At 38.2% G+C, this 21,983-nt stretch overlaps 1 protein-coding gene across 1 annotated transcript in view; it reads left to right on the top strand.

The window, feature by feature from the left end:
* The window catches only part of LOC139966680 (uncharacterized), a 29,443-nt gene extending 13,505 nt beyond the window's left edge, over positions 1-15,938 (top strand). The window contains exons 15-30 of the mRNA XM_071969957.1: positions 1,489-1,629; positions 2,066-2,200; positions 3,049-3,180; positions 3,490-3,621; positions 4,348-4,476; positions 5,146-5,280; positions 6,350-6,555; positions 6,706-6,839; positions 7,032-7,186; positions 7,545-7,669; positions 8,497-8,728; positions 9,302-9,389; positions 10,017-10,060; positions 11,141-11,562; positions 12,121-12,287; positions 13,127-15,938. Of these exons, the coding sequence (XP_071826058.1) occupies positions 1,489-1,629; positions 2,066-2,200; positions 3,049-3,180; positions 3,490-3,621; positions 4,348-4,476; positions 5,146-5,280; positions 6,350-6,555; positions 6,706-6,839; positions 7,032-7,186; positions 7,545-7,669; positions 8,497-8,728; positions 9,302-9,389; positions 10,017-10,060; positions 11,141-11,562; positions 12,121-12,282 (2,372 nt within the window). The 3' untranslated portion in view covers positions 12,283-12,287; positions 13,127-15,938. The remainder of the gene's footprint in view (positions 1-1,488; positions 1,630-2,065; positions 2,201-3,048; positions 3,181-3,489; positions 3,622-4,347; positions 4,477-5,145; positions 5,281-6,349; positions 6,556-6,705; positions 6,840-7,031; positions 7,187-7,544; positions 7,670-8,496; positions 8,729-9,301; positions 9,390-10,016; positions 10,061-11,140; positions 11,563-12,120; positions 12,288-13,126) is intronic.
* The last annotated feature ends 6,045 nt before the right edge of the window (positions 15,939-21,983 follow it).

Genomic DNA, 21,983 nt, shown 5'->3' with positions numbered 1-21,983 from the left:
ACAGATAAACAGATAGACAGATAGACAGATAGACAGATAGATAGATAGACAGAAAGACGGATAGACAGATAGACAGAAAGATAGATAGACAGAAAGACGGAAAGACAGATAGACAGATAGACAGATAGGCAGATAGACAGATAGACAGATAGACAGATAGATAGATAGACAGAAAGACGGAAAGACAGATAGACAGATAGACAGATAGGCAGATAGACAGATAGACAGATATACAGATAGACAGATATACAGATAGACAGATAGACAGAAAGACAGAAAGACAGATAGACAGATAGACAGATAGACAGATAGACAGATAGACAGATAGACAGAAAGACAGATAGACAGATAGACAGAAAGACAGATAGACAGATAGACAGAAAGACAGATAGACAGATGGACAGACGGACAAACAGACAGACAGATAGACAGATAGACAGATAGACAGATAGGCAGATAGACAGATAGACATATAAACATATAGACAGATAGACAGATTGACAGATAGACAGATACACAGATAGACAGATAGATAGATAAACAGATAGACAGATAGATAGATAGAAAGATAGATAGATAGACAGATAGACAGATACACAGATACACAGATAGACAGATAGACAGATAGGCAGATAGGCAGATAGATAGATAGACAGATAGACTGATAGGCAGATAGACAGAAAGACAGAAAGACAGATAGACAGATAGACAGATACACAGATACACAGATACACAGATAGACAGATAGACAGATAGACAGATAGACAGATATACAGATAGACAGATATACAGATAGACAGATAGACAGAAAGACAGATAGACAGATAGACAGATAGACAGAAAGACAGATAGACAGATAGACAGAAAGACAGATAGACAGATGGACAGACGGACAAACAGACAGACAGATAGACAGATATACAGATAGACAGATAGACATATTAACATATAGACAGATAGACAGATTGACAGATAGATAGATAGACAGATAGACAGATAGACAGATAGACAGAAAGACAGACAAATAGACAGATAGACAGATAGACAGATAGACAGATAGGCAGATATACAGAAAGACAGATAGACAGATAGACAGATAGACAGATAGACAGATAGACAGATCGGCAGATAGATAGACAGATAGACAGATAGACAGAAAGACAGACAAATAGACAGATAGACAGATAGACAGAAAGACAGATAGACAGATAGACAGATAGACAGATAGACAGATAGACAGATAGGCAGATAGGCAGATAGACAGAAAGACAGATAGACAGATAGACAGATAGACAGATAGACAGATAGGCAGATAGGCAGATAGTCAGATAGACAGACAGACAGATATACAGATAGACAGATAGACAGATAGACAGATAGATAGATGACTTGATAGATATACCGTTATTGGACGAGATACCTGTAAACTTATTACTCGTACCAGGATTTCACGATGATCTTTGTTTTGTGTTCCCTTCAATTTCTCAGATGACAACGAATGTGCTAACCCAGTACCGGTATGCGATACTGTCAGTCAAAACTGTGTCAACACAGCTGGGAGTTTCACATGTGTGTGTCAGGATGGCTTCCAAGTTGATCCCACAACCACTGAATCGTGTCTTCCAATCGGTAACATACACTCTCTCGTTATTTCAAGAAGGAAAATAACTTGAAAACTACTAAGAATTTTATCCAAATCAATCAAACAAAACTTAACAACATGCCGTGAGGACATGACACTTTGAAGCAGGATAAAACCACCTGCCCCACCCCCCTTCCCACCTCCCCCTCCTCTTCCCAACTCCCACACCGAAAGACTATTTTTGGTTTATCTACCATTAGATCAGTGTATATAGATACAATTTTTGTATTCACTATTTGACACAAAATCTCGGTAAATTAATGCGAAATTGTTATTTCAATACAAACGGAAAGTGAAAATGAATATCTATTCAATAATTATGATATATAGCTGAGAGAGGAACATTTACTTTTTCTGTATTATTGTCATTCCTTTTTTTCTAAAATAAAATTGTTTTGCATTCTGTTGTTTGGTCATTTTCAGTGGACGAGTGCATTACGTCACCATGCGATAACACGGGACCCGGTACGATCACCTGTACCTCTACTGGCGTAAATACAAGAGTGTGTAGTTGCGGATCTGGTTTTACACTTGCCACCGCGGATGGACCTTGTAATGGTAAGATCAGGACGAGCATTGGTATATATCAAATAAAACGCATTTTATTCTGGGTACATTGGTGTTTCGATGATTTTAAAAACAAGTAGTTTATAGGGTCGTTAATTACGCGAGATTTATAAATGCAAACCGAAACTAAATGTCAACAATATGTTGATGAATAAGCAGCTCAAAACAGCAATGGCGATATCGATCGCTCAACGTGGCGAAACTTATCAGATTACCGTGTCGTTGTCTATTGGAATATTTGGTAAAAATCCCAGGTCATCCATCTACCAGTGTCAGTATATCACTCCACTTGCTCTATTCAAATAACCTTTGTAGGGTTTAATACAATTGATCTTATCTTATCCTATAAAGAATGTTTCCACGTTTGACGGGAGCGGGGGGTGGGGATGGGGTTGTAAAAGGTTTAGTACGCCTCGAGGCAATCGCATGATGTGACTTCTGAAGATAATATGCCGGTTCATGATTGAGTAGAAACTTGTTTGAGAAACAAACAAATCTTGGTAAATGTTATGTCGATTTTGTTGTATAAAGACTTGAGGTAATGATTAATTCCCAGCACATTGGCCGTACTTTTAGCTTTCGTAGCTACGGTAGGGTTCTTGACATTAGCTATTAAGATTAGACTCTGGAGCCGGTCTTGAAACTTGAATAGCGTGAGCTTAACCTGTTTTGGGGGAGACTGCGATATGTGAAGCAATCCTTTGCTGCTTTGACCTTGTGTGATCCTTCAAGTATATAATGAGTCTTTCCTTGGTAGTAGAATGTACCAACTGACTATAAATGAATGCTTTATGATCTTGTTGATAGGTCATAATGATTTTGTGCGCAATGTTTTTCAGATTTCAATGAATGCCTTCAATCAACGGACAACGACTGCGACCTAACGACCACAACATGCGCTAACAATGACGGTGGTTTTACTTGTCCATGTCGCGATGGGTATCAACCGTTGACTTCTAGATCCTGTTCTGGTGAGTACAATTTCACTTTTGCCAAAATTCCTTTCTCTTATTGAATACATTGATGGTCCTTCAAGTTGCCAGAGGATCTTATCAGAAAACCGAAAACTAAAACAAATAAAGTTCCAAAAGGGTATATTGGGAAAGTATAAGGTTGTAGGGGTCGGGGGGGGGGGGTATGGGAGGGGGGAAGACAACACTCAAAAAGAAAGAAAGACGGCATAAAACAAGTAAATAAATAAAAACAAATAAATACAACATTTATGTAAAGTGATATTAATATGTAAAAAGCACATTTTTTTTTCTTCTCCTTACTTCCAGATATCAACGAGTGTAACACAAATAATGGTGGTTGTGACACAATCTCGACAACATGTAGAAATTTTGCAGGTGGTTTTTCATGTGATTGCCGTGCAGGCTTCGAGCCTGGTGGTCTGACAAATGCATGTTCAGGTGTGTATTACTTTCTGGTAGTGAGATTTTATAAGCACAAGTCATATTCGTATACATGGAGTTCGTCTTATGAAACAATTCTACACTGAGCGTGTCAGAAAAAGAAGAAGCTTTTTTTTACATTTGTTCGAATCTACAGAGCAGCGTACAAAATTGATGTAACAAAGACAACCGCTCAATCATTATTATTTTACTGGGGGTTTTTTTCGCCAACCTTTTTCTCCAATGGATGTGATTTATCTTATGATAAATCTTTTCTTATATTTGTTATTTGTTAAAATTTCCAGCTTCGGATCAGATTCTTAATACACAATTTAGTCTAACTTTGTATATGTGCAAGGTAAATGTCGATGTACTGTTGGTGGTGGCGTGGTTATACTTACAACACAGGCTAAGTACAGGGTGTGTATATATATATATATATATATATATATATATATATATATATATATAGATATATATATATATATATATATATATATATATATATATATATATATATATATATATATATATATATATATATACTTCACGTCCGGTTTCGTCCTTTTTTTTTAAACATGAGAATGTTGATGGCTTCATTATTACGAATTTGTCAAGGAGAGATTGGTCTTGTATAGTTATTCATGAGCGCGATCTAACAATATAAATAGAATAGTTTAGTTCAGCTATTGATGAAAAATGAGTTGATTTAATTTGATGGTTCATTTCTTTGCCAAATTTCAGATATTGATGAATGTGTGAGGCAGACGGACGACTGTGATTCCGCTTCCACTACGTGTATCAATAACGTCGGAACTTTTACATGTGCATGTTTACAAAACTATGTGCGTGTTGACCGGACCACTTGTAATGGTGAGTATTACATGGTCCCGCCCTAGATCACATTTGTTATTGGCTTCTCAGTATATCATTTTAGAATATGCGTGTACAAAGTGGACTTATATCCTATTTGAAGATGTCATAATGTATGGGATTCTGTGAATTGTTCATCGCAAATGCCTCATTATCATCATCAGATGAAACACGTGGTTGTTTCACGGTGTCTCCTTTAATTGGTGTAACGCGATTTAGTGGAAAAATTTATCTAATAAGTGTTACGTCACATGGAGCACTGAAATCAAGACTGGTCATCTCTTATCCAGAACGGTATATATATATATATATATATATGCAGAGATGGGCAATGTTTAGCTTACGACGTGGACGTCGGAGAGATGAAACGTGTCTAGAAAACTCGCAAGCCGGGAGGTGTTCCCCTCTATCTTCGTGGCAATTGATTTAGATATTTTAATCAGGAGCGTCTAGATATTGAGTTGGGTAAAGCGGACAGTTCTGTCACCGGGCGCCTCCTCCATAAAATCATACTATATCCGTAGAATGATATGAACCATGGCCACCCCCCATCCCCCTCCCTCGGGGATGTAACTTTTACCGACCAGTCCACCTCTCTTCTGGTCTGACAGTAATCGTCTCAGCACGATAAATTACTCTCTACACTTTCTCTTATTTCTATGACAATAGACGTATGTACGGCTCAAGCAAGTACGTGTGATAGCGCTACTACAACGTGTGTTTTCAACAATGGCGTTTTTAACTGTGTGTGCCTGCCTGGGTTCAATCCGATACCGGGAAATACGAATGCTTGTCAGACAACAGGTATCGTAGACCGTTTATCAACAGTTATCGTTTTCCTTTCAGATAGGTGTCATAGGCGCATCATGAGAGGCGCCATATTCTACTCATCGTTGGCTAAAAAAAAAATCTCCTGGTAACCAACTGCTTATCTTCATGGGTGAACACTCCATGAGTTAGGAGACTAGTGGAAGGCAGGAACTTAAGAATATCCAAATAAATATAACATTTACATGAAGAGACCGTTACCTTCAACAACAACAATGATATTATTCACAAGAAATGGTCAGCCCTATAGAACCTAACGAGAAATATTGTGCTGTCATTTCTAATAGATACATTTTAACAGCGAGTCAGTGTTGTTAGGCAAACATTCAGTGTGGAATTATAACTTCTCTGGGGTGGAAAGGGGGAGGAGGGAGGGGGATAGACGATGCAAGGCGATCGTTAGGACCCTTTCCTGCGTATTAAAACAAATAATATAAGCGGCATATATCAATAATCACTAAAGATACATACATTTCACAAGTTGTATTAACTTAACAATCGTTTTTCTGTAAGCTATACTTTTAACAGCAGCGTTAACACTGTTATACGTTACGCTCATAGCTGCAGTGTTAAATAGTTTTTTTTTTTTTACAGTATAATCACATTAGCACATCTCGTGTGTTCAGATCGCAAATACACTGCCGTTGTGCCAATCACACGCAAGATAACATATCATATCGCCCATCTATATAAGACGCGGCTTTGTTCTTTTGAGTATATCAAATCATGTGGGACCCCTGTATGCTGGTGGGGAGTGCGTGGTGGAAGCGCGTTCCCTGTGGTCCCGTTCTAAATCCGACAGAGTTATTCTCAATCTGTAAGAAGCTGTAACGAACATGTTTTCACCGCCGCCACTCATTTGGGTCTAATGCAGTGCAACTGCACACTTCTCTGGGAGAACGTCCCCGCATATCCATATGTACCGTAGTTGATGTCAACGTTTTAGTGGGTACAGTAAAAGCTCGGTATATAGTTTGAAAACTGAATATTTACCACTACATCTTTTATACGATTGAAGTTGCTTTTCTATTTCTTACATTTCTAGGTTGCTGTCCTAATCCGACGACCACTGCATTTGACGATAACTTATATTTAACTGCACAAGGCACATGCGTGATCTTTGACGAAACTGCCGCTTTTGACTTCGACACATACCAGACGTCACAGTGCGCTACAATAGCAGCTGGGCAAGGTCTAAGTGGCGGTAGGCTTGTTGAATTTGCAGATGAGGATCTCGAAGCTGGCTTAGAAGTAAGTATTTCAGTTTCTAAGTTGTTTTTTAGAGACCATATATCCCCATTTGTATTGCTTCTAGGTTCTTTTGGTGATTGGTAACTTATAACCACGATAAACCAATAACTAACGCCGTTGTTTTTGTAACTTTTTTTTTGTCCAACACAGCAAGTTGTAACGGACCAGTTCCTATTTCCAGGCACTTTATTTCCATCCATATTCGTTGACTTTAGAAAAAGTGCCACATCAAACGCTTTCATTTGGAACGATGGGTTGAATACACAACTACTAGATACAAATAGGCAAGTATATACATCTCATACAATGATAGTGGAAAATTAACGGTGATGATATAATACAGAGAAATATTAATAAAAGTTTGTAAACCTATTATATATCCGTATGTGCGCGTCGTGTGTGGGTGGGTGTTTATATGTGTGTAGTGGTACATTTCTTCTACAAACGTTAACATTCTTCTAATTTTTTCATTACAGTGACTGGATTACGTCCAGTCCCCAGACGGGAGCAGGCCTCGACTGCGGCGCTGTTGTGGTTGTCAACAATGAGTTTGGATATAACAACGTTCGTTGCGATGATCAGCTGGCTGCATACTGCTCCGTCGATACGGTATCCACTGGCTGTCCCCAACGTAAGAATTGTAGAAAGTTGCGCGCTTGCAAAGTCCATAGTATAATACTATGGACTATAGTAATATCGGCATAAATGATACACGACATGGACATTTCTACCAATGATCTTGAAATGACCTTAACCTTTATCGATGGTATATATATCATGGTAAGGGGATCAAGGTGGATGGGGGAGGGGGGGGGTTGCAGAGGGGTGGTATCATTAGCAGTTAGTATCACCCAGATATATTGGTGTTGTCGTACTAATAATATGACTATATATATGTTCATATAAGGCTCTTAGCAAATTTTTGGTCTCTACAAGAGAAAAAGTACTTCATTGTATGGAATATTGCATTTTGTTTTTACCCCATGCAGCTCTGACAGCGAGGGCTCTCATTCCAGTCACCACATTTAATGGAGAAGAAGCTATTTTTACAGGTGCGCATGAAGATTCGCAATCAGAACCATACAAAAATGTCGAAGGAGTTATTAAAACATTGGTGAGTTTTGTATTGTTTATAGTTAAGAAATATCATTTTACTCCACAAAAACGCATGCATGCAAGGCAAGCAGGCACACACATCATAAATTCAAACGGTATATAACAGGCAGTGTCGGAGCTAGGGGCATTGGTCAGGGAGGGCGACAATGGTCTGTATAGGGGCGCTTTCGAGACTATCGAAGCGGAGCGCCATCACAGGTTGGCGCGGAGCGTACAGAAATTTTTTGAGTAAAGATACTCCCTAGATCGCCGGAAATGACCCTTTCCGGGCCTTGCTAATTTGCAGATAAACAAAGAATAAATAGGTGTCATCGCCATTTTGTCAGAAAATTACACCAACAAAATGTGATAAATGTCAATAGGTGTTTGAGAGCGCAATAAAAAAGTCAATAATCGCGAATAAGTAAAAAGTGGTAAAAAGCTGAAAAGGGCGCCAGCAGTCCATTTGAGTCCGTCAGGGGGGGGGGGGGGGCATCCGCTCCCTCTGACTGTATGGACGCTCCGCCACTGATAACAGGCTTAGTTTTGGGATGTCCGTTTCGTGATTTACTATCACGCCACAATTGTGAAGAGATTTCCATAATACTTTCGTCAAAATTCGTTCCTCTGTTATTTCGTAGACCAGTTATCACAATACAAACAGACAGTCACACAAAGAGAGAAAGGAACTAACAAACTATACAGATGTTTAAATGAAAGAAATCTTTATTGCAATTCACTTTGAATTAGACTGCAAGTGGATATGAGAGCGATCGGATCGGATATTCAAGCTTAATAGATAACCTTAACATGGAGAATGTTGTACTTCATTCATTACTTACGCAGATTGATGATGCAGTTCCCGAAAGGGTTGTTTCCAAGGTAACAGGACTCCGAAGTGGTTCAATTATCGGCTACGTCGAAGTGACTGTTGTCTCTCCTCGAACGACCACTACTTACGAACTACTGAAGGAATCGATTTCAAGTCTTGGGAACATGGACCAAAATGGTATTGTCTCAGTCACAACCTCTAAAGGAGACATTATTACTTTCGACTCAAACAGACTCGATGTTGCAGGTCAGTATTTTGCTCTTCGTCAGTGTTAGTACGTGATCCGCTTGAAAAGTTAGTGTCTGATATAATACGAATAGATTAACTCATTAATTGAGTTAATACCTTCTCCAATCCCTGTTGCCAAAAAAAAAAAAAAAAATGAGTACAATTATGTCACGGGGCATTTTAAAGAGACGTTGTTCGCTTTTCTTTACGTAGGCCTATATTATGACAATATCCTTTATCCCATACTTCCCCGTATTCTTATTGAACCCCGTTTTTCCGGGCTGCAGCCACCCTGACCTCTTCTCGTCAGGCCTGTGCAGAAGTTGCGGGTTTACTGCATGGTCTGTGCTGAATTCGGAGGAACGCCGGTGTGTGTCAAGTTACATGTTTTTGTATATATCACTTTGAAATGCTTTATCGTTGTATGGCATTTATATATTACAATGGAAGTATACAAGTATACCGAATATGATAGGCTATACGACCTATATCAGTGACCTCGCTTCTGAAACCCATTCCTGTATTTGAACACACCGAAAGAATACAGACACATATTCAACAGGCGAATCTTAAAACATGTTCTCTCTTCAGATCGCTCGGAATATTTTTGCCAAACAAGCACGTGTCAGAATGGCGGCACCTGCCGATATGACAACCGTTTCATTGAAGCTGACTGCCAGTAAGTATAACGTGTTATTAACCTATACCTTGCATTACACTAACGGTCCGCAAACTATGGTGCGGGGGAGGTGGGGAGAGGGGCGAGGTGGGCAATCCCAAAAGTGGGTCGCGAAATTTATTTTCGGTGGGGTCGAAGGTTTTTCCCAGACGCATAGGAAAGAATATGTACGGTTTTCGGAGCTTGTTGACGGTGATCGATTGAGCTAGTTTTGTAAAAATCCATAGTCCCAACCTAACGTCCATGCATGCTGAGAAGGCTTGACGACACACTACCACAACCCTCAGTCCCTGATGTGTGTATTGCAAACATAATTAGATCATAAGCTGCAATGAGACACAGTCAAACATTTGTCTTTTCCTATCTTTGATGATTTTTTTTTGGGGGGGGGAGGGGGGCGTTGATATCTCTATCGTAAAAGTTATGAAATTCACTGCATGTCAGTATTACATTCGCTTGTTAAATGAGTCTCGTCATTTTGCATCACGTGACCGTACAATATGAGTGAAAACCGCAGCATTAATAAAACGGAGTGGGGAAAACAAAGGCAATTTAGTAAAAGTTCAAACAACGAAAATCAAACAACGAAAAGGTCTTCACTGAACTAACTTTTGTTAATCCTCGCAGGTGCATGGATGGATTTGAAGGCACGAGATGTGAGCGACTTATTGGTGAGTTTCAGTCTCCATCCTTCCCCACACCTCCCCCACTCACCCTCCCCTCCCCCACTCACCCCCTCCCCACTCACCCCTCCCTCTTCCCAACAGAAAAAGGGGGAAGGGAAGAACTTTCTGGTTTCATAATAAATATTTATGCCTTTATTTCAAAGAATTATTTTGTGAAGGATTTCATTTGTTGTAACGAAAATGCACGAAACTTGTTGATATACTATATCATAAGAGGTCCAATTTGAGTTAAGTATTAACTGCAAAACCCTGTAAACCATCTCAATGAATATTTATATCTTCAGATTTCACGAATATGAAAATTCAAAAATCACCTATGAATGCGTTGAATTGATTGCAATTGTGCTTCCCGGCGTGTATACAAAGGGTGCTTTCTTATCGGTCCAACTACAGCTTCGCGTAATTCTGTACTGTTTACAGATTTCGTAATCAAAATAACACCATCGGTTGGAAGCACTCGCAAGCAAGCGAACACACGTAAAGTCACGCTTGATGCTTGACCAGCCAAAAACAGAGATATATTGCAGCCCCAAAAGTCGTTATAGATACTTGACTTCTTACTGAAAGTGAATCATTGTACTATAACATGTTTGGACGTATTATGATTTTTGTTTATCCACAACGGATAAGGTATGCATTGTAACTGAAAACAAATTGGTCGCTACACCAAATATTTGACTAAAGGTTACACTTATACAGTTTGGCCGATTGACGAAAAAAACATAATCGTTTTAGAAAACACATGCAAAGGGAGTGCTGAAAGTAACTAGTTGTGTAACTTTAATACTCGAATGTATGTTACAAAGATCTCTTCTTCAATACTATAATTGCGAACGAAATCGTATTCACTACCAACCATCGACTCACTGTACGAATATAACTCTGCAGTAGTCAAAATTTGCAGTTTGGCATAATTTCGCGGAACTAGATAGGACCGATATAATAGCGTCCTCTGTCCGTCTTGGGAGTGGCTTATGGAAAGCCACGTTACTAAATAACACCGTTATAATATTAGTGATATTATTAGTTTTATGTTTGTTTTGTTTGAAAAAAATATTCCAACAGGAGAGTCCGATACTGGATTGGTCATAGGTCTAACGGTTGCCATGGTAACACTGCTCCTCGTCTTCGTCAGCTGCTTCTGCTGCATGTGTGTACTATTTAAACACAAGGCGCAAGGAAAGAACGGCATGACCTATCGATACCAACAACCGACAAGAGTAGCGGAGGTTCTGCATCCACGATCGACACCAAGTGTGGGTTCCCATCGGCGAGTCGTCGTCAATCCTTCCACCCGTCTGGAAGATGGAACTATCAGATTCCCAAAAGTAGTCAGGAACAGAGGACGAGAAGGTGACCACGAGATGAGGAAATATGGACACGATAACGAGGTATTCTACCAAGATGAACAAGATGCTGAATCTTCCGTTGACGAAAAACGTCTCAGTCATTTTGAGAGAATATTCTACAACGCAAACGCCCTCAATGTAAGATTTTATCAATTTGTTTATATATTATGAGTAAAAAATTGGCTTTGAAAATTGAGGGAACTTTATGCAATGTTTACTTGGTTTTCTGATTGGACTTTGACTATTTATTTTTTTATTGATGGTCATGGAACCTTTTTTTTTAAGTATTATACCGTACCATTTTTTTTTTATATCCCAAATGTATGTTTTTTAGATCCTCCTGCAAGCAGGAACTCGCGAAGAAGCCTCATTGGCTTATCAAAGCCGCAAGCTGACCGAAGTCAGTCTCTTACATTCATATTTAACGTCCATGATTATGAATTGTCGATTGTCAATAACTCTTTAACTGGACGACATACGTTACTCTTGTAGTGACTCGAACTCGGGACCTTATGATTGAAAGGCGCCGGCGTTAACCACTGAGCTAACACTCCCTAAAAAATGCTCACAAGCCTAATTGTAACAAGACAATAAAATACTGCTAGACCCAATTCATAAATAAACTTGTCAACTGAAGAGGGTTTCAAACTTCAATTTCACTGAATATGTTTGTAAATTTTGATTCTATATTTCTAGTCACGGATGTCATCAAGGGGCGATGGTGTTAGTGTGATATCAGGACCAACATCGTCTGCAGGTTCCATCTACAAGCCACCGCTTTCTGAATCAACTGAATCGATCGACGAAAGGCAACAATTTGACAGGCCATATACAGCAGATGGCACAGAAAACATCTGAGTACGGTACGTTTTAATCATTTGGATTAATTAATAACAGAAAATTGTTGCCGTGGCTATGTTATATTCTATGAATCGTAATTGTATCCCATATTAACTCATGGAAGTGCCATTGTCGAGGAAATGGATGGGTTGTGGCTTGGGGGGGGGGGGGGGGAGGGGTGACCTTGATGTGCTATGCTGGTATATGTGAAGATTGAGGGGACTAGGTGGAGGAGACGAAATTGTAATTATCTTTCGACTCCAGTCTACAGAAGCTGAAAAGCTAAAATACCGTAAAGCTTACTGTGTTGTCATGACATTTCAGTCTGTTCAATTGTAATTGTGCATAACTTCAATTGTAACAGAACCGCAACAATTGTCGGAACGTACGTATATGCGTAACCATTCGTTGCAACAGTTCATTATGCTAAATATCTTCACAGTGCTGCTTTTCTTTTACGAAAGTGATCATTACAATTTTGGAAATTAAGCTGGTGAAAATACTTTAAGAATTTTTAAAATAAAATGTTTGATAGAATTTGAAGTGGTCTTAATTGATAGGGGGTGGGGATGCTTGGAGTGGGGGGGGGGGGAAGAGGCGAATCAAGCCAATGTCTACTGGTTTTGAAATGGTCGTCTGTGTGTCAGCCAAACTAAAGTCATTGTTGGGGGAATTAGATCGGACACCATGTCCCACCAATGTCTCCCGGTGTCTCCTGGGTCTTGTTATTCCTGGCACTGTCCGTCTAAGCAGTTCGACCCTCTCAGACACACGTTTTTCCAGTAATACAATTTCCGGTTTGAACTTTGCTATCGCCTATAATAGTAGATATCACCTTCTTGCTTTGTTTCCTTCTCTGTAGGCGATTGTGTATTGACAATACTGAACGAAAAAAAATTGGAATCTTGACATTTTGGACTTGAAAACTGAGTTGGACTGAAAAGGAAATATGGCTCGACTTCATTACAAACGCTACCAGCTTATATAATTAGAAGTGAACGGGTAAAAATAAAACAACAGCGAACGTTTTCATGGTGTTTTAAACTCGTAGTTACGTCTTAAAAGGTAAACAATGGAGATCATATGATGATCACGTGATTAGCAGTCTGCTTTTCTGTTGTAAAAAGAGTATTTCACCAAAGATAACATATGACATCGCTGGAACTAGATTTGAACCCAATTGAGTATGTTGCAACTGGAATATTAGGTGACAATAACACAAAATTACTTGGCCAGTGAGCATAAATATGTATGTATGAACCATACAACATAACATAATAATAACACAGTACGCCAGGTATACCTACAGTTTTCAAATTTTCACAGGAAGTTTTTTTTCAAAGATAATCTAAAAGGTGTTGCTTGTTAAATAACTGAAATTTTACTAGACCGAAACACACCTCAAAGTTAACAACGATTAACACACGTAAAATTCGTACCCCATTATTCTGTGGGTGACTAATGTATAACAGACAGAAGCCCATAGGGTGTTGCCACATTTTTCAAGAACCTGTTTAATTCAACCCACACAAAACACTTTTGACAACAATTGGATTCGTTGGGTGAATGGGTTCATAGAACCGCCTGTAAACGTGGGACTTACAATACAATACACAGTCTGCTATGCTGTTTGATAATTGCAAAATGACTTGATGAAGCTCCGCAATAACATCAGAGTTGTATTCCAGAATTAAATATTTCGGTGAAACGGTTTCTTTAGTCTTCTTCTTAACTTTACTGAGTGCATTTTGTTTCTTTTTAACTGCATTCTTAAATTCTACATTATATCTTTAATTTTTTTTTATTTTTTTTTTATTTTAGTCAGCAGCATAGATAAATCCATACTGAACTCAACACTATAAACGAAATCACATACACAGATGCAAAAAAAAAAAAACAGATTCAAGGATGATAATAAAAGTCTATATAGACTAAAGTTATATAGTTCATTTGAATTCAAATTTATGGGAGAATCACCTATACCTACTACGAATCAACTATTGTTATTCAGATCAAATCATTGGTATCTTAATCAATATTAGTTCACATCGAACCATTCACAAATCACCACACACAAACACACATATATTCACACAAACATTCACAACCTTATACAAGTGAAAATAACAGGAGGTTCAATTAGTTGACTTTAATTTTTTTTCTTTTTCCAACCACATATTGAAAGACAATTTTTTTTTTTTTTTGTGATGAATGTAAGATACGTAACATCTTCTGTGTCTTATCCTTCTTTTGTATCAACATTTGTTCCGTTTAGAGACTTATGCGAGTAATTCTTCCAAAATCTGCCAGGTCTGAGTTACACAAACAACAAACATGTCATCGTAAAGTGTCTTAACACCTCAAATGTCTAACAACAAAGTTTAACGCTTTCCGAAGTATACAAATCTTCTTCGTGATTACATTTTTACATTGAATTTCATTTTTGTTTTTGATTATTTCCCTTTTTTTTTTCTTTCCTTCTTTCTTTCTGATATAACTAATTCTGGAGTATACGAGCTTAAGCCACATTATTAGAATAAATCAAAGTTATATATTATCTATTTATGTCTAAATTGAACCAAATTCTACCACCACACCCACACCACCCCCCCCCCCTTCCCCAAGCATCTGTTTTAAGACTAGACTACAAATCCCCCAAAACTTGAAAATGCCCTCAACTAAAGTTTTTTGAACTATAACGAAATTGTCCCTTCGAAGTTTCGCTTTGATTTACCTTGCGCACATTGTAAACACACCGTGATCTTTTAACATTGTCTGGGATCAACCGATACCTGTTCCAGTATAGCAACAACCATCAGATATGTTGTTGTTTTCTTTGTATCAATTTACAACAGTGAAGGAATGCTAATGCCCATGTTGTAAACTGTACAATCTCTAAAACCCAGTTATCATCATGATAACAAATTTCTCTCTCTCTGTATATATATATATATACATGCATACATATATATATATATATATATATATATATATATATATTTATATATATATATATACATACATGCATACATATATATATATATATATATATATATATATATATATATAAATATATATATATATATTTACATATATCCTACTTACAAAGTTAGTAGAGTAAACCAGTTGTCAAGAGTATCATCACAACTAACATACAATTTCCAAATTCTTTTACTTTTATCAATATTGTCATTATACATCTATTTATTCCAAAGATGCCACTCGATCGTTACGTTGAATTAATTCTTCCAAAATCTGCCAGGTCTAGAATATTTTCGAATAACCATCGAGTAGCTTAAATATCAAGATAATAATAATAATAATAATAAAAACCATCACTTTATTTTTATTATTATTTTAAAATATTCCATTGCAGATACAATGTGAGGTTATGACAGTTAACAAATTAAACCTCAGTTTTTCACCATTCATTTTGACAATCGAAACAACAACTCCAAACTGGGGTATATATATATATATATATATATATATATATATATTTATATATATATCAATTATATCAATTACCATCTAGATATACCATCATATAAGCATTGCTCTGCTTTGGAATGTATTTTTAACTATGTTTTCTCAATTTTATATTTTTATTTCAATGTTACATGGTATACGTTAAGTGGTGTTATATGTAAAAATTAAACTGCAGCACTATCATATATATCATTGCATTCCTCTTTTCTTGTCCACGATATTCCTCAGTTACCTATCACTTGATGACAGTAAGGGACAAGAGATGGTGGGAGTACGGGGAGATAGAGAGGTGGAGAGGGGGGAGGCAGAGAGAGCATGACAGGGGAGAAGGGGGGGAGGGAGAGTAGGAGGAATTATAGGATAACATTAATCTATGGTGCATGCAGAGTACGATAGAGATTGAACGAACGAACGAACCCCAATGTTCATAGTGAAGGGGTAGCAATGGGGTGTTGCTATCGTGAAGTCACATTCTGGCCCAACATATAGCGGCATCCAAATACACAAATGCATTGTGTATACAGTAAATGCATGGGGTATATACAGCTGTAACACTATATCTTAGTGGCAATATCCGTAGTTAGTCAAATGAAATCAATTTGGGGTATTGTTTTTCTATCTATAGTTTATTTTGCATAACGCCTAGCCTACAACCTTCGTTTCATGTACTTTCCTCTCACTAAAGAGCTAGACCCGCTTAACACACAAGCACATGTACAGACACACACAAAAATGTGACAACATATATTGCATGAAGTTATGCACCTATATATAGCTTGCATTGTGTGGTGACGATTTTATTTTAATATTTATTGAGTTACTGATAGCAGTATTACAGATTCATTAAATATTTAGTAAATAGAACGTATACCATTCAACAAGTTGAGGAATTATGGGTCATTGGGGAAGAGAAATATGCATAAAGCAGTGCCTACCCATATATGATTATCGATACGAGACCTACATGTTGTCAAGGAACATATAGATGCGTATATAGCTTACTATCCTACCACTTACCACATATCAGACTAGCTATATATATATATATATATATATTTATATATATATATTACGACATACATGAGAGGATGCAAATTCAACGGCAACTTTAACGACGTGTCATACAGCTATCGACAATGACAACGATTACCACCCCATACCAGACGATGACCGTGTTCAATTTTGCAAAAGGCCGAAAAATATCAATCAAAACCAAAATCAAAACCAAAACCATAACGACCGCAAATGGTGTCGCCAAAGATTCGGTTGAGTGAACGAGAATAGAATCATTCCAAACTGCTTACATTCCAACTTTGCAAAGAAATACCGACGAAGAAAAGACAGAACGATATGATTTGTTATTCACACAATGACTAAATTACCGGGTATGGTCTCCGTCGCAGACGATACGTGTACATAACAGAGACACGAAGCCTATTTGTTATTTTCCATTATTGAAATTTGTATAAAATATCGGCACCTCCCTGATACTCAAAGTAGAAGAAGAAAAACAAGTAACCTTTTCTGTAGTGAAGTAAAAAAAAATCCAAAGAATTCAACTGCAAATTGAATAGACCTTTGATATATACAAAAGACAAAAACAAGTCTATAAATAAATCAAATATAATACTGGTCATTGTGAATTACAGCACAAAGCTGTTTTTTTTTGGGGGGGGGGGGGGGCTTTCTGTGTTCTCCCAGATAGTTTTATGTATTATTGGAATCATACAAAAATGGCAAAACAATTCGCAACACGGTAACATGTGTTACAGTTGGCACAGTAATTACTGCAAAGCTGTTACACGTTGAACTACGAGTCCGAAAGGTGAAAATCCGAGGCGACTGGGTGACGAAGACTAACACAGACGAACACAGCACAGTAGTTACTGATACACGGTTGTGGAACATGAACAGTAGTTACTGTACTAGCTATAAGTATATCGGGTGCAGTTTTCCACATCATACACTGTTTCAACGTAAACTAAACTTGTACATCCATATTAATAATGAAGTGCAATATAGTGCTATAATATTAAGTTTATAATTATTATTTTTTCAATAAAAGTTTGATATATGCATACAAAAAGGTCGCGATGAACACACAGTGCAAACCGAGAATACGAAAGGCAAAAACATGTGACCTTAATTCTCAATGAATTCATCGACAACAACAAAAAATAGTGGCAAAAATAGCGTTTTACGAATTGGTTCAGCGCATAAAGTAGATCATAACAGATATAATTCAAATAGAAATAGAACTACTGTAGTTGCATATACAAACACTTGTCGTTGTAGTGCGTGGTAAAAGTGAAACTTAGTTGTTCATATTCAATGGAGGGGTCTTTATTACTGCAACCCTTTTGAAGTTATTTTCGGTCACGAAGAAGCCAGTTCGGCGCTTGGTCCCTTAACGTAGTCCAAAGCTAGGCTTTATTGTGTAATGTTTATAAAAAAAAACTCTAGCTAGCATACTGTTTGAAACATCACTGAGCGAGCCAGGGGCAAAAGCTCCTGACCGGTAAATATAAGACTCCTAAAATGAGAGATCGGAAAAGTTGAGATTGTTTAAGTTTGAACTTTGTGGGCTGGGTCGGAGAGAAACGTGGCTGGACGTTGACAGGAAGGTAGCATGTTTCGAGGGTTGGAGGAGGCAATGAGTGGTGGTGGTGAGTGGTGGCTGGCTGGCTTCAACGGTTGGTCCTGTTTCTAATCGATGGATAGGTCAGTTTGGAGACTAGACGGAGTTCATTTCCCTATGACGGTGTAGCTGTTTCTGGTAAAAGTTGGTTGGATGATCTCTGTTCTGGAAATACGTTAAGTTTCTGCAGGTAGCTGAGGTCCCCAAATTTCCATATCTAGGCCGGTGAGGGGAGTCGTATCCAGGTCATAGGGTGTCTGTTTTAGTTGATTCTTGGTGAGCTGGTGTAGGTGATGTGTAGGAACGAGGAAGTTGTCTGTAAGTTGATTAAGTCTCTCGTTCCTAATGGAATGTTGGCAATGGTTGTTACTGTTTCACAGTTTGTATCATGTGGCAGATGGTAGGCGATTTTGCATGCTCTGCGTTGTGTGGCTTCAAGTTGTTCTGTGTTGTAAGTGGTAATGTGGGCTAAGGCTGGTGCATTCGAAGAGTGGTCTGATCATCATCTTAAAAATCTTCGTAGTGGTACTAGGTGATGCTAGCAGGTGCTCTTCAGTTCCGGCAATTCTGAAAAGTAGTCTGACACGTTGTTTGACATTTTCTTTGGTTGAGACGATGTTGGTACCCAAGTTTGAGCCGGTTGTCGATGTGTATTCCCTGCTAAGAATCGTACTTGGTTGGCCACTGGGATGATGGTATTGTTGAGTGTGAGATATGGTTGTCTTCCTCTCATTCTGTTTTGTTTGGCGATGTAGAGTATCTGTGATTTCTTCGGGTTTAGTTCTATTTATCGATTCCTTGTGCCATTCGTGGATTCTGTTGATGTAGTGTTGTAGGTAATCTTCTGCTCTGTACGGGTGAATGTGACTGGCCCCGATGGCGATATCGTCTGCGTATTGTGCGATTTTAGTATAGTCGTTGTCTGGTAGAGGGATGTCTCATACGTAGAGGATGTAAAGAATAGGGTTATGATGGTGCTGCCTTGAGGTGAACCAGTGGTGATTGTTATTGTTGAAGAGAACGATGACCCTATTTTGAAGCTGGTAGAGTGGTGTGATAGGAAGCTGGAGATCCATCTTGTAAGTTTGATTGGAATGTTGTATTTTCTGAGTTTCAGTAAGAGACTTTGATTCGTGCCACTTTCATGTCGAAGGCTTTTTCTGCATCGAATGAAGCTGCGATGGTGTGGTGACCTTTGGTTCTATGGGGTGGAGGCAGCAAAGTCTGAATGCATTAGAAAAACTGAATCATTTATAATCCATAAGAACTGATGCAAACATAAAATCCTGCAGCTTAGGCTATTTATACGTGATTGTTTCCATACAGTAGGCTATATTGCTACATTAAAAAACTCTAAGCACACTCTTAATTTTTCCGGGTCACTTTTGTGACCCGGATTCCTGATAAAAATAGTTTCATCCTTTTCAGGATAATTTTAATCCATTCCCGGATAAAATTCAACCATTCCCGATTCAATTTCATTAGGCATGGTATCATTTCATTGTACCGTTCCTGATCAAAACGTAAAGCTTGATGCTATTGGCTGATGTACATCATGTGACCTGCAGCGCTCGAACGTACGCTACACGGTCTTACACAGACGCCATCTTTTCGAAATTTCGCACTCACGAAATGCTATTATGGATCTCTTAGAAGCAAAATTACTTCAATGGGGATTGGAGAAGTACGTCAAGAATTTCAAAGGTGAGTTATTAGGCACTTTCCATTTCGTTTGTTGTGTTAATCATACGCAATAAAGCTAGTGATTTGAAGAAGCTATGCTCACTCCGTCACGGGTTTACTCTGGCCTAGCGTTATACAGTGTACACTATAGTGTGTAGCGTGTGGTGTGAAAAATATAAACGCTACACTGAAAACTTAAATTGGTTCACCGACTAACAAAACGTTAGTCCATCTGGTGCCTCTCCCGACTAACATAGCCTTAGTCAGTTGCTATACCGACTAATTTATTCCTTAGTCAGTTGGATTTCTTAGTCGGTCATCTTAGTCCGTCAGCTTAGTCGATCAACAATTTTTTAGTCGGTAAATGTTTATTAGTCAGTTACATTAGTTGGTGACATTAGTCGGTCTTTACCGACTAATTTATATGAGCCACCGACTAGTTTATAGCAGGTTTTACATTAGTCAGGATGGTGCCTCTCCCGACTAACCTTTCTTAGTCGGTATCGACTGACTAGTTGCACTGACTAGATTCACTGAAAGAATTAAACCCGACTAGTTTCACTGACTAGTATCACTGAAAGAAAAAAGAGCAGAAGAAACACAAATAATGTGTACATTGGCAGTATTTATTTCTGATAAAACTTCTGATGTCTACAAAAGGCTGACTTTCGACAGATAGAGAAGAAATCATTGTAAATAAAATCTGAAAATCTGATTTTTTTTTCCAACAAAGTTAAGACAAGTTAATGGATCAAACATGAATCGCAAAAGTATAGCACTGCACAATAATGCAAAGTTGAGTCTTGGGCAAGGGTTCCTCATGACTTTCGTTTTAAAGTGGTACCCCAAATCGACACCAGTTAAGTCTTCACGAACAAAGAGTGTTTCTCTTAACTACAAATGGCCTCCCACTTGTCTTCAGGAAGCCAAAATCTGCACCATTATTGACCTGTGAACAGAAAATATGATATACGTGTAAGCACAGATACAGATATAGCACATGATAACTCACATTATCATAAACATACATTTACATTAAAATTTTATAACATATTGGGAGGTATACATTTAAATCTAGGTCCCTCAAATTATAAGCCAGGAATAGCAGCTTTACCAAATTATTATTAGCTTTGCACAGCATAACACCAAGTTATTTCTCAAAGCTTAATAATTATGTTAATCATGTTAATAATGATCCCAATAGACCGGGATCCCGGAGGGTTTGGTTAGCTGGGAAGGTAACCAATTGCCTTGTACATCACAATGTTCACAGTGCATTCCTGTATATGAAACCAGACGACTGGCAAAGCGACTGTGGTGGGTGTGGCTGGGAGAGCAATTTTAAAGTCACCTGATAGCTAACCTAGATCAGTTTTCATGGTAACACATCAAAGTAAGTACAATATGTCAGGTATGGCCCCAAGAGCAACAAATGGCCATTGCCAGTAATTATTGGTGGTGGGGTACCCCTGCCAGTGATCTATAATTGACCCCTCACGGCTGACCTAGGTCAGCTCATGAGGTAACCACTTGAAACCTACTGGAAAATGTTGGTTAGGGCTTCAGATACAACTGATGGGCATTGCCAGTAATTTTTATTGGTGGGGTACCCCTGCCAGTAGACCCCCAAAATGCCCATCCCCCATTGACCTAGATGAGCTCATGATGTAACCAGTTGAAAACTACTGGAAAATGGTATCACTTCATATGTAAGGGATGGTAATTTCCAGTAATTTATATTGGGGGGGTACCCCTGCCAGTAGACCCCCAAAATGCCCATTCCCTCATTGATTTAGGTCAGCTCATGAGATAACCAGTTGAAAAATTACTGGAAAATGATAGGTATCACTTCATATGTAAGGGATGGGCATTTCCAGTCATTTACATTGGTGGGGTAACCCTGTCAGTA

The sequence above is a fragment of the Apostichopus japonicus genome, chromosome 4 (genome assembly GCF_037975245.1).
Source record: "Apostichopus japonicus isolate 1M-3 chromosome 4, ASM3797524v1, whole genome shotgun sequence".
In the NCBI taxonomy this organism is placed as follows: Eukaryota; Metazoa; Echinodermata; class Holothuroidea; order Aspidochirotida; family Stichopodidae; genus Apostichopus; species Apostichopus japonicus.
This window is presented reverse-complemented; position numbering and strand designations above follow the sequence as displayed.